This window comes from Lytechinus pictus, chromosome 3 (genome assembly GCF_037042905.1).
Source record: "Lytechinus pictus isolate F3 Inbred chromosome 3, Lp3.0, whole genome shotgun sequence".
Taxonomy (NCBI): domain Eukaryota; kingdom Metazoa; phylum Echinodermata; class Echinoidea; order Temnopleuroida; family Toxopneustidae; genus Lytechinus; species Lytechinus pictus.
In genome coordinates this window covers 34,045,229-34,059,271 of record NC_087247.1, presented here as the reverse complement: position 1 = coordinate 34,059,271, position 14,043 = coordinate 34,045,229, and the positions used below count along the sequence as shown (strand labels likewise).

Below are 14,043 nucleotides of genomic sequence, written 5' to 3'. Positions count from 1 at the left end.
TGGAAGAAATTGTGTAATTGCTGAGAAATCAGCAAATAAGCACAGGATTCGGGTAGAGCATCGGGCCTGACGCTCAAAGCAATAATTTTACACAGTCCTACGTGCGCTTATCTGTGTTGGGGAAGTTCAGTCTGAACATTTTTCAGCGTAGATTTCAAGATTTCACAAAGTTCAGTTTATGTAACTGTACCAGATCTAGATCCTCGATGATATACTGACAATTAAGCCTGGTTTTACAGACTTTCTCATGAAATCAGTGTTTACTGCAACTACTGGAATTTCTCTTTAACTTTACTTGGTCAACTTGTGGTATATGATGTGCAATGGCTTGGCTCGAAGCGAGGGACAATCAGTTCTGATTACAATTTGCCGAAGTGCAATCCTAAACCCTTCTGCTGTACTATATGTTTTGTTTTGATTTGAGATTCATGTGTTTATTAAGAAAATAATTGCTTGAACATCCCTCTTTGAACTTTCTTACAGTTGAGAGCTCATCTAAGATTGAAGAACCAAACATGTGAAGGTCACTTTCCTATCTCAGTGGAATATGAGCTATCAGAATAATATATCATTGACAGCTGGATGGGAGAAGTCTTGATATGACTTTTTTGAGAGTTTTGATAAAGTGCAATAGTCGATTCTTGAGGTGAAATTATATCCTATTGTTTATAATTTTGTTTTTACTATTATTAGGGTGCTATGTGTGTATCGTTCAATCTTCCTAGATCTTTCTCATTAGGTGGTTTCAGACCGCCTCGAAGTTCGCCAGTTCCAGGTATTCTCTGATCGGGAAATTTACCCCGATCAGAAAATACCAGGTATTTTGGCGGTGTGAAAGCAAACTACGCGTAATATCCCCGAAAGAAAATACCCGATAAATAGTAGGTACTTGGCGAAATTACGAGAACTTTCGCGGGGATTTTTCCAAGGTCGTGGGTATTTTGGCGGTCTAAAAGCAAATTACGGGAACTTTTAGCCCAGCGTGTCGTTGGGTGCGGCGCCGTGCATGGGTTGCTGCTGGGCTAGTGATTTTGAATTTCGCGCCTTGCTGCTTATCAGACCATACTGCGCATGCTCGTAACTTCAGGAACTTATCCCGAAGGGTATGTTTCAGGGCGGTGTGAATGCAGGAATAATCAATGGGTATTTTTCAGCCTAAAAAAGTTCTCATAATTTAACGGGGATTCTTGTGATCGAGGCGGTTTGAAACCACCTAATGATCATAAACAGAATTTAACAATTCTGAGTTCAGGTTGTTCTGAGGGATGTGTTTTTGGTCAGTGACAGCCTAGATGAATCCATCCTTCACATTACTTGAAAATAGTTAAATTGATTTACTTCAAAGAAGACAGGAAAGTTATTGTTCTTAGACTTAAATTAAATTCTGTAAGCTTTGAATTTTATGCCTGAAATGTTGCATTACAAAGGTAGGTTTTGGTTTTTTTAATGATGTAATCGTATAGGTATTTTTGTGGAGGTTTGCTTCAGTAGTAGGAAATTCCCATTGTTAATTTCTTCTTTGTTGTGGTTTTTTTCGAAAAGTTCATTGAACCTTTCATGATAATTTCCTCGTAATGTACTGTGCATTGGTTCAATAATCCTTTTGGGGTGAAAGCCCTGAAATGAATCTAAATTATTCAGAAGTATGTGAAGAGAAAGACTGGCTTAGCAAAAATTTGTATAGAATCCTTATGGATAGATAGAAAACCAAGAACTAACGCAAGACCAGAGTGTATAGGCAGTGGCTGCCACTGTTTGTAGATGTAGCCTTCCGCCTCAGACTTATTGCTGAAGACTACGAACAAGACCTTGTTTTGATTTTATCAACAAGTGTCCGATGGCAGCTTTTTGTCCAAAATTTGTATCGAATCCTTGTGGATAAGTAGCAAACAAGAACTAACACATGTACAGAGTGTAAAGACGGTGGCTGCCACTGTCTGTACATTCTGCCTCTGACATATTGCTAACTTTTCACATAAGAGCATCAGACTGGTAAAGGCAATGACAAAAGCTGCCGCCTCTGCCAAGATTGAAGGCCTGGTTCCACTGAGCTTTGGACAAATGACATCTTTCTTGAGATGTCATTTATAATGAATTCTACCTATATGAATTGTTTATGTGTCAATATTATTAATCATGCTGTGTACAGTCATCAGCACCACTATTAATTGTGATGGTGATTTACAATCATTCTTTCTAGTCTAGTAGAACTTTGCTTTATATCTGTCCAGTGTACTTTTTCCTAACACAGTAAGATAGATTTCAGGGATATTTTTATAGTACAAATTTGTCCCTTTTTTCAAGTAAAGAATATAAAACTGTTCCCCTATGATGGTTCAAAATGGTTTAATGACTTCTTGGATATTGGTAGGAACTGAGACAAGGACAACTCATCCCTCCCGAGGACTTATTCCCCTGTTAACGTCCCTGGATCAGTTCCTGTCACAACCCTCGGCCTTGGCTTACAAACTCAAAATGGGACTGGTTTGTGTAGACATCTCCTTTTGTCATAAGGCTGTGTTCATACTACATATTTTACTCTTATTGGTATTACAAACTCTCTGAATCTTTATTGAAATGGGGTCGAACTCTGCAATTGAATGCTAACGATCTACAGGTATTTCTGAATCTGAACTAAATTCAAATCTTTAAGCTTAAGTTTAAATCTAATCCCAATGTTCGGCTGGTCACTAACTGAATTTGTTGTAAATCCATGAAATCTAGGTTCTAGAGCCTCTATATATATACCCCTACATATTATGAAAATGGGACCACCTCGAAACTGTCTTAAATGTAATAGAGCACAGGAATATTCTGATTTAATTTACATATCTAACACTTGATAACCTTGCATATTATTATTAGGCCTATTCATTAATACAGAATGAAATCCCAACAAAAGTAAAATTTCTATTAATTACATGTACAAACTTATCCATTCAATGAGTGGCAAAAATGGAAATGAACAGAGTATTAAAGGGAGCGTAAAGTAGCAAATCGCGGTGCTTTGAAGCTTAATCCAGCTCGGGTAACTTTCGGGAATCGATTGTTTCCGATAGGTGCATGCATGATTTGTGTGTACTTGCCTGTGCAGCTTGCTCTCGAACGAATAAAGGGCCTTTTTACACGTGAATCTTGATTCATCATTGTAATGATAATTGCAATTTGTCTTAAGAATCATTGGACCTTTCACATGGAAAATTCGTACTTTAATTTGAGTGAAACTTAAGTGGAATTCGCCTCCGGATTAGAATTTGAATTCGTGATTGTGATTAGCGTTTGTGATTCTAGTTTGGTTTCACACATGCTAAAATTTTGTCATTAGCCTTATTTTTCACTGGAATCATTCAAATAATGATTTTTTACCGTGTGAAAGGGCGGTAAGATGAACCAAACAAGCCACTGGACAATCTATCCCACTCTCAGTGGCGATTTTGTTTGCAGCTCCAAGATTGTTCTGATGTAGGTGCTTGCCGTAGGGATAAGCGAATGAAATTGATCGTACATGGATTTCGAGTGGGTGCTCCCTTTAATGTGCTATGATATGGCTTGGCAAACTTGACAATCTTTGACCTGTGAATTCACCCTAAAGTACATCACATACTAATATTATTTTGTGATAAATTGTATTGACATTTCTTTTCTAATTCCTAATTGGTGATAATCAAAAGCCTGTAATAAGGCTTGTATTCCAAGTAATTATTTCTTTGTAATTTGAATTACCCCCCCCAAAAAAAAAAAATTAATTAATGAAATCTTCTGCCGTCCAGTTTTTCTCCACTGTGTGAATACACCTAACCATGCCCATTTGTTTCCTGTCCCTTCCAGGCCTGTGGTATATCTCAAAATCATATCCTATTTATGTCAAAGTAGACATCAGGGAAGGGCCCCAGTAATGTTCTAGGTTGCTCAGAGTTACCAAACAATATGATTCCTAAATATATGAGAAAGGGGAAACAAACCCTTATGGAATCTTGTTATAAAAGAAAAAAAGAAAAAAAATGAAAAGAAAAAAAATATAGAAGCAGATATGATTTTTTTAATGTCTTATAGTTGTAAAAATTGTAATCCCTTTTGGGATTTGTCAAGTCATTTTTAATGGTAGGGAATAAAATGACATATTTTCCCTAAGTGATTACTCTGATTTATATTTTTTCTTTTATGATGACATATACATGTAACCTTATGCTATCTAAATTGGGTTTTGGTTATCACCCAACAGTAAGGTACGAGTTTAGAGAAAACCCCAGTGAGATTGGAAAGGACTTCCTACCAAAAATCACTTTCTACATTTTGGCTACCCATCAAAATCGCAAATTACGGATATGTGTGGTCTTCGTGATATCATTTTTTAAAAAGCGAAAAAAGTGAATTTCTTATTCTTGGTCTGACCGATTTCTTTCAGAATTGCCATTCTGTTTTTCCTATTTTACTTATTGCCACACATTGTGTAGGGAGTGGAGTATCAGTATGGATTGGATAGGAGATTGGTAGGAGCAGCCCCCAAATACATTTGAGCTAAGGCAATTCACTGATCAAATGTATAAGTAGCCCCATCAAATTGCCATTGAAAAAGCACCAAACTAGCAAAATTCTATTTTATATGGACAGGAGGGAAAACGTCCCCTGACTTTTCACTGGGTAGGAATGATTATCTTGATAATATGATTATATTCTGAAATTCTAGTTCTCTTAATTTTTCTTCAGTAGGCTCTTCCAGGTTTTCATCTTTTGTGTAGAAGAGGTTACTTAATTTTCTTTTGAAATCCAAGTACAAATTCAACTCTTCCATTCTTATTGGCATGTTGTATCAAACTCCTCACAGGAAATTGAATATCGAGTCAATTTATACTGTTCTGTTGATTGGTCCATTCTTATTAGAGCTACGTGCAACAATGGCATGTAAGTAATAACTTTGTTGAAAACCAAAGCACAGAAAAACAAAACTTTTACAGCAGAATAAGACGTCCCCAAAATATGACTTCAATTTGTTTTGTAATGTATGCTTGACAGTTCACGGTAAGGCAAAAAGTTCAGACAGAGTTCGAGTGTATTATATAGGTTTTGATTGGTAGTTGGTTTGGTTCTGAGCAAATGAGTGGGCCGTGTCTAATAGGGATAAAGCTGTCAAGATACCTGTTCAATCCAAAGATGACGAAAACAAAGTCTTTTTTTTTGCAGTTTCCTTTTCCTTTGTTTTCTACAAGAGAATCAGTGGTGCATAACTTATGAAAATGAATTGCATGATTTATTTATTGTTTGTATTGATTGGGAGAAAAACGTGATAAACTGAAGTGTTCAACTATTGGCTAAGTTGAGTCTGAAATATATGTTGACTGATTGGATGATTGATGGGAAGCCTTTTTCATTGTCAAGAAAAGAGACAAGAGAAGGAGAAAATAGAATGCCCTAATACTTAAAGAGAGAGAGAGCAGAGGACGCAGATTTTGACATATTTTTCTTCTTGGATTTGCCTTTCCAGCTACTGCCAAATTCCAATAAATGTTACTGCAGAGTAAACAATTCAATTGAAAGTAACAAACAAACAATACAGTCCTGATCACTTTATTTTGGACCAATCGTACACTTCAAATGGTTGCTATCACCTTGCCCTACTTATATCACTTTGCATCTTCTGAAGTTATTGCTCTGCATCCAAAATAGCTTCTCTGCCAATAGTACAGTGAGAAAGGAAGTGGTATCTAATCTGTTGACAATTTGCTTACCTATTTGGGATGATATTGATACTTGAAGAGAAGAGAGACTCCAATCGGATGTTGATGCACATCCAAGAGTATCTAGGAGTAACGAGTGACCTGGGTCACTCATGGGAATGATGGGAGGAGGTATGATGTCATGGGATATAATTGTCTCCATCTGTTTGTCCAAGTTGTATTTAAATTTGTTGACATTTTTTAATGAAATCTCAGGATGGAGAAATGTTTTAAAAGGATGCTCCAGGCTGAAAATATTTATATCTCAATAAATAGAGTAAAATTCACAAAGCAAATTGATGAAAATTTGATCAAAATCGGATAACAAATAATAAAGTTATTGAATTTTAAAGATTTGCATTATTCCGGTGAAACACTTCTAGGCATGTCTTCATGAATATTCATTCAGTGGGCTGATGATGTCATATCCCCACTTGTTCTTTCGTTTTTATTGTATGAAATCTGGTTTATTCAACATTTTTCTACCAAGAACTGAAACAATTGAATTTACAACTGATTAAGAGCATTAAGTTATTTATTGCTGCATCTTATTTCATCATAATGGAGACACATTATTTACACATTTATGAAAAAATGAAACAATTGTGATTTCATTAAATATCAAAAAAAGGAAAGTGGGGTTGTGACATCATCAGCCCGCCTAATGAATATTAATGATGACATGCTTAAACCTGTTTTCACAAAATATAAATATTGTTAAACTTTAAAATTCAATATCTTTCTTATTTGTTTTCTGATTTTGATGAAATTCTCAGCATTTTGCTCTGTGAATTTTACTCTACTTATTTAGATATAAATATCTTCGACCCGGAGCAACCCTTTAAGGGCACTATTCTGTGGACCAATTGACGTTTGTAATTCTATCCAGCTAATATGAAAATGAATGTTACATATTTCCTTCAAATTGAGAACATGTTGTGTAAGGTTATTAAAGGCCTATTACATGAAAAACTTATGGTCCCTTCCATAGTCAGGAGCTTATCAGCCATGGTTGTTATATTTAAAGGAAAATGTAATCGGTAATTCCTGACACATTAATTGACAGCACAGACAATCCTAAATACGTGCGAGATATAATTTCTTGGTTCATTATGCTGATGTTAAACAAGTAGAAAATGTGATGATTTTAAACTCGTCTGTATTTGGATGTATATTGAATATACCCTCATTTAACTTGATAATGGTAGATTTAATCTTGTTTGACATGCTCTTCACCAGGTGACGACAATTTGAGTCCAAACTCCAAAGGCGTGTATTCATGGAGCGGGATAAGTTCTTAACTCAGCCATTATTCATGCACAACTGAAGATGTTTCGACTGAGGTTGAAGTGACTGTTGGATATACATGTATCTATTCCAAATTCACTTTTTTGTTGATTTGTACTGAAATGAGACGGGACGTGTTGAATTCATTTTTAGATCGGTTATTTGACAGGTTGCGCAATATATTTCTTAAGAAATACTACCCAGTTCTCAGAAATAGGTAGGTGATTTGCATAGTGAACCAATGTCTTACTCAGTGTTGAAACTTGATTTGTACTGTAGTTAGTTCAATTGGAGGTACATTAAGTATGACTGACTATGAGTTGTTGTCTACCATTGGAAGTCAACACACTTGGTGTCCATAGTAAGGTGATAAAGACATGAAAAGAAGATTTTCAAATTAAAGTCACAACAGGAAAGATTCTAAATTCAGATATGCATTGTTCTGTCTGGATTGGGAACTTCTCTGTGGATCATGACATGACTTTGGGTTTATGAAGAACAAAGCTATGTTCATGCTTACCTGCATTATATTGTAGGCCTACTACTTGCATATTGGGTCTTTACAAAAAAATCATGAGCAATAAATGATGATTGTTCCTCTTTTTTAATTTGATTTGAGTTCAGGTATATATTGTAAACTCAGTTTTTGGAAATAAAAAGAAAATACGAAATTATTTCTTTAAAAATTTGGTATAGAGTGGTATATTTCAGTTAGTCCCAAGCAGAATCTTACATGTAGTTCATATATTGTATGATCTATTTAGCTGCTGTAAACCATGCCATCTCCTTCAAAATACAGGTCTTGTTCTTGAATCCCGTACTGCACCTTGGAGTAAAATCCCTACAGTTTAATTAGTGTAAATGTCAAGTACTCATTCATACTTAACACGGCAGGTCTGTTTTGCTTGCCTAAAGCTATGGATGCCTTACAACCCTTCCTCACCTATCATTCTGTGGCATTTGATTGTTTGTGAGGAAAGTGATGTAAATATTTATAGTGACTTGGAGGCTGTTCTCACTACGTTCCTAAAACTAGTTTAGTGGAAACTAGTTTAACGCATAGTGAGAACGGTCGAAGCGGTCTTGGAAGCGATCTTCCAAACCAGTTTGGAAAACCACCTCGCGATGTAGTTTTCAAGATCGCTTTGCCTCGTTAAACTGGTTTTAGCATAAGTGAGGACACAACCGTTCTTCGGGAAGCGATCTTCGCACATTTTGAGCGCGCTACTCCACATGACAGGTGTAGAAAGCCTATGCTGCGGTTTCGAATTTCGCGCGAAATGTGTCACCCTACTGAGAGCGTTTCCACAGCAACAAGAGCGCTTTACATAAAGTGATTTCGAAAAAACCACTTTCGTGTGATCAAGTGGGAACACTAGCAAAGCGATCTTCCAAAGTGGTTTCCTGAATCGGTTTCCAGTAAACTAGTTTTAGAAAGCGTAATGAGAACGGCCTCTTGGTCTGGATATTCCCCACTGCTGTCAATCAGTCACTGTCTAGTTTATTATTTTATTATATTCTATGACTGAGATCAGGAGTGAAGGAAATGCCTGTCTTAATGCTACCTGAGTTTATGACAGAAACTGTATCTAAGGGTGTTAGAGGCTACACTTAAATGACTTTGTCAGGAGATACAGTGGGTACTTTTAATTAAATTGTAGAGCTGCGGGACTATACACAGAGAGATTGAAATGTATCTCTGTCTTGGGAGTCTTGGTAAAGAAAATGCTTTTTTTTCCAGGTATTTTCCATCATAATATAATGTATTTACATATCCTTCTTTGAATATCCTTGTATTTGTTTACTATTCTTATCCCTCTATCCAGGATTTTCCAAAGGGGGGGGGGGCACATTTTTTCGAGGAAAAATTTGACAAGCCAAAAAAAAAGGGTTTTTAACCCAAAATTAATTATATTTCGTCCCCCACAAATTTTGACAAGCAAAAAAAAAAAGGTCTTCAATTTCAGGGGTGTACACTTTTTTTTAATGCTATTTCTACATAACAAATTTTAATTTTGCACATCCGGCCCGTGCCCCCCCCCCCCCTGGATCCACCAGTGCCTCTATCCCTCTCTTACATGTATCAATCCATTTTATAATTTATTCTGATCTGAACTTTAGCAATGACCTACAATAGGAATTGTGAAATACGTTTTGTGTCCCCCTCATCCCACATACTCTTCACACAATACCCAACTTGTTTTATAAACCATGTATCCCTACCCATGTTTACTTACCTCTTGTTTTACATAAAATAGGTCAATAAACATGTCCCCATTAGAAACAAAAACAAACAAAAAATTCAATCATTGAATGTACTTTTATTCTTACAGTGCCCATAGCAACAAGCCTCCACCCAAAGTACCCATAGATTCTGAGGATGAGGAAGAGGAGGAGCAGGAAGATCGCGAAGGGGAGGAGCAAGGAGCCTATGGGTCTGATGAAGATGAACAGGAGGATCCTCAAGACTACTGCAGAGGTGAGGAGTTGGAAAGGTTATCTTTAAAAAGACAACATCAAACGAACCAAAACACAGGCACATAACAGTAATGCCAAATGCATTTTTCATTTACTGTATGGTAAAAGAGCAGTGCACCTTGCTCGAGGTGCCATCAGTGGGAATCGAACAGGTCAATTTTCATATATCAAGTCAGGTTCCCTAGACCACTTGACCATGACATCTCCACTACTCATTTTGATGGAGGTTACATCCCAACTGAGAGACAGACGCTGGGAGTGTTTTACACTTTCATGTTTCATTCTTTTCGGTATTAACTAGTTTTAAGTATTGTAAGGAGGGGATTTTTTTCCAATTTAACTTTCAAGAATTTTGTACCTCCAATATACATGTAGAATTGATGATATTAGGGTTAAAATGTTTCTTCAAATGAAGGGAAAATGCTATAATTGGAAACAAGGAGTATCTCTTCATCACTCATTTTGTTCCAATGCCAAACTTATTTCCATCATTTTACCACATCTTTTCTTTTAAAAGTAAAAAAAAAATAAATAAAAAGAAATTAAAAAGACAAATTATAGTATACACTCTTGTTTCCAAGTAAGAGGTACCATTTAAAGCCACCTGGTTGGAGTCTTTTTAGGCCAGCATCCAAGCAGAAATAGAATGTCTTGCAGCTCAGCTTTTGTTGTGTAGCTGGAGACAGTGATCCTTAAAATGTGAGATCAGTCCCAGTAAATTTTGTTTGGACTGACAATCTCGTGAATATTATCATTTTTCTTGGATATGCAAAGAAAAGGATTCTACGCTGCATTGTGTACATTTAATTTTTAAAAAGTATTATTGTTTTTGGACTTGGAACACAAGCAGTAGCATCAAGGTAGTATAATCCTGATTATTATTTGGCCCAATCTAATTCATAAATTAGCAGTTGCAACTTACAGGGATGCCACTTTTCCGTATTTATACGGAATTCCGGCTTTTTTCCTGCTATCTGTCTTATTTCCGTATTTCCGACTTTTCCTGTTTTCTGTGTATTAAAAAAATTGGAAAGTCCTCCTTTTTTCCCCCTATCTCTCCCGATTGTGATGCATGTCGATCGACCGAGTGAGAGATATTTCCCCGAGATATTTGCTTAAATTATACAGAACATAATTGATAAACGCGTGCACTGCCTACTACGTTCTTTGAGTTATGCTTTTATCAAGGCTTTCTGATTAGAATTCTCGATATCCTGGCCAATCAATGCGAGCGACAAGTTCCGAACGCACGCACATAGACAAGCGCAAAGCAGCGGCACGAATTGCGGTATAATAGCGACTGGTAAATACGTCTGTAAAGATGATGACGTCATCCAAGATGGCAACTTACAATGACCAACGAGGGAATCGAGGATGACTAAGTTTTGATCATCATTTGAAAGGAATTAGCGGTAACTGCGGTCTAAGGTACGATGTTTCTGAATTTTATATATTTTCTCGTAAGTTTGGATGTAATTATTTTTTTATAATGTGACATTTTATGTACCAAAAACGATCCGAAAATCGGGTTTCTGCCGAATGTTAGATCTAACATTACTGCTGCATGCTTATACGGAACCCAGGGAGCTCCGGCCCGGAAAGCGGGCCGGAGCTCCTTGAGTCCTTGGGTTACGTATCAGCTCCCTGGGTTAGCTGATACGTTGTCTTTATGTACAGGCCAACTGCCAACAACTCTTCAGTCTATGTATTGGTGAGTGGAGCCAACGTGGTTCAGCTGAACAACCAAAATACAGAGACTGAAGCTTTTGGTCTAGTGGTCTAGCGTTCTATGAGAAACACAACTAACTACCGTCAGTTTTTCAAACCTAATTGACTTCAAAGTCATCGATCACAACAAGGTAAGAAGCCACTTGGTCCTCCCCCTCCCCTAAATTTGAGGTGGGGGCGGACTCCCCCCCTCCTAATTTTTTTTTTTTTTTTTTTTTTTTTTTGCTTGTCCAATTTTTTTACCTGTGTCCATCCCAACATTTAAGGTGGACCCCCCTAAATTTATTTATCTTGGACACTGTCCTGGCCCGCGATAAGTTTCAGTATTTTTGGAGGACACCTAGTGGCATCCCTGAACTTAGCATTAACTATTTATTTGCAAAACCGAACTGCTTTTAGACACGACTGAACCCTATAAAACTATACTTGAACCAAAGTTATAGCCTTTATGGCCCTGGATTATTTTATTCTCTCAAAGTAATTACTTCAACCTGAAGGTTTTGTCCGAGGATTGAACCTGTTTTTATAAGAACCGATATTTGATGTGCACTGTTAACCTGGATTTAGAGTGGTAAGCCTTGAGATACATATTGTAAATGTTTTATATTTGACAATGTGTCAATTAGTTGTTGCATCCTTCAATAAAATATGCTGAAGTGAAATATGTCAGAGACATTTCGCTTGTCAAACAAATTCCTCCTTATGAAAGAATAATGGTATTTGACCCATCTTTGATGCCCTACCTAAAAAAAAGGAACTAAGACGTATGACCCTGGGGTAAACATAAGGTTATGAGTGTGATTGGATTAGATCAGCAGTCTAATCTCACATGTTACGATCCCCATCATTTCTTATTGTCCCTTTGTAGATAAAGTTGTAAGAACCTGTCATCTATAAACTAACCCAGAAATGATGGTATTTGCTCTGTCTGTGAATTCCTATTTCATGTGAAATGTTGTGACTGCAGATCTTCTAGAGAAAAGAGAAGTTTCATTCAGACAAGAGACATTAGGGAAATGTTTAACAGATTATAACAACTGTTCTATACGAAACCTACCTCCAATGATTTAGATGATGACATGTTCACGTTGAATAGTAGCCCCCCCCCCTCCCTCCCCATTAAAAAAATCAATGAAGCTCATGGGAAAAACTTCAGAATTTGATAAATGTAAACAAACTGGAGAGTAATACCGCTGAAAATGATTTAAGTTGGTAAATAATTATGATTGCATTTCAGCCTTTTTTGGGGTTAGTTTGGTGATATTGATGATATTGATAGCATAGTTGTTGAAATGGATTGATTTGGAATTTTAAGCATTCATCCCAACATAGATTTTGAGGCAATCTTTCCTCTCATTACTTACCAGTACCAGAATTCAAATATCTTCTTTCTCCTCTCGAAAAAATCTAAATGTCAGAGTGATCGGGTGATGCAAACCAGAGAGGAAAACTGCTTAAAACCAAAATTTATACTCCCCGTATTGGGAAGTGTGTTTTTATTCACAATCGGTTGTGTTGTATGTCCTAAATAGAGACAAGCAGTAAAAGTGGACTTGGTAGGATCTGTGTAGGCAAGTCTCTCATGGGAACCTCAAACTTGTAATTGAAGTATAGTTATAGCTCCAGGTCATCTTCATGTATAATGGAAGAAGGTATGGTGTTGGGGTGGTAGGGTTTCTAGTATTGTAATAATTTCTCTGGGTGTAGTCCCATCTTCACCAGCCACAGTTTTTAACTTATCCCGATCAGAGCAATTTCAAGATTATTTGTAATGGAGGAGTTGCAGTTATCAGGATTTTTTTTTTAATCTTGGGATTAAAATGGCAAGGCAATTAAGCATAATTTGCAAAAATAGCTCGTTATTTTGTGAACTATCCAGCTAATTCACAGGTTAAGACTTGAAATACACTCTTGATTTGGCTTGGTATATTTCAAGGCACCGTACCATCACACACTACTAGCTCAAACGCTCCACAGTCCAGACAATGTACCGGTACCTTCCAATGAAATCAAATTTTTCATTTCATTGAAATGTAAAAATGGTTAGATATTGCTCCTTGGAAAAAAATAAACCCTGCATTGACTCAGCCTGCATACATGTACATAGCTGTATGATAGAAAGGAAAAAAACTACAACCCCGTTTCTGGACAGGAATAAAATATTGTAATTAACTTCTGTGTACAACAATGCAAGTGTGCTAATACAAGATGCAATAATTGGATGGTTTATGCAGATGACCACTGGTAAACTCAGGTGGTGGAAAAGTACTAACCCTGGCTATGTGTATCATGGATGTGATGTCGTGAGCTATATACCTTTGACGCAATCACCCTAAATACGATAGGCCTACTAACCGGGGGAGGCATTAGGTTTAGGCATTTTGGAAAATCCCTCCCCGTGCAGACGATGCATTAGGTAGAGATTGGATGATGGCGTGGGATAGAGAGAGAAACGCTCAATTTAGCTGTAAAAGCTGTCTGCTCACGGCAGATAGTCGTGCAGAATTTTGCTAGATTTGTGATTGTTCAGCAATCACTAGTCCAACCTACTCTCTTCATTAGGGGTGCATTACCTTGGATTGCCTGTAGTTTTGAGGGATGCCGATAACGCTTGAGGTGTGCATGTTAATTTCCATGTCACTTTATCCCAGATTTGCAGAGATAATACATGAAAATAGCATTTTTTGAATAATTTTTGTATATTTCAAATGAGTGTTCTAAAGATTACAGGCATGTTGATATTCATCAAAGTGTCTGAATTTTAATTTGATGAGGGCCTGAGAAATATGATTTGTAATCAATCCATCTGCAGGCAGATTAAGAGGATCAAATATGT

At 36.8% G+C, this 14,043-nt stretch overlaps 1 protein-coding gene across 2 annotated transcripts in view; it reads left to right on the top strand.

Moving 5' to 3' along the window:
- Window positions 1–14,043, top strand: part of LOC129257401 (SRSF protein kinase 3-like) — a 100,169-nt gene that overhangs the window by 58,187 nt on the left and 27,939 nt on the right. The window contains exons 1-2 of one of the 2 annotated variants that reach the window (XM_054895711.2): window positions 6,990–7,218; window positions 9,335–9,480. In XM_054895711.2, the coding sequence (XP_054751686.2) occupies window positions 7,124–7,218; window positions 9,335–9,480 (241 nt within the window). In that variant the 5' untranslated portion in view covers window positions 6,990–7,123. Of the gene's footprint in view, window positions 1–6,989; window positions 7,219–9,334; window positions 9,481–14,043 lie in introns of those variants that run through there. The other variant, XM_064096870.1, reaches the window with a different exon arrangement.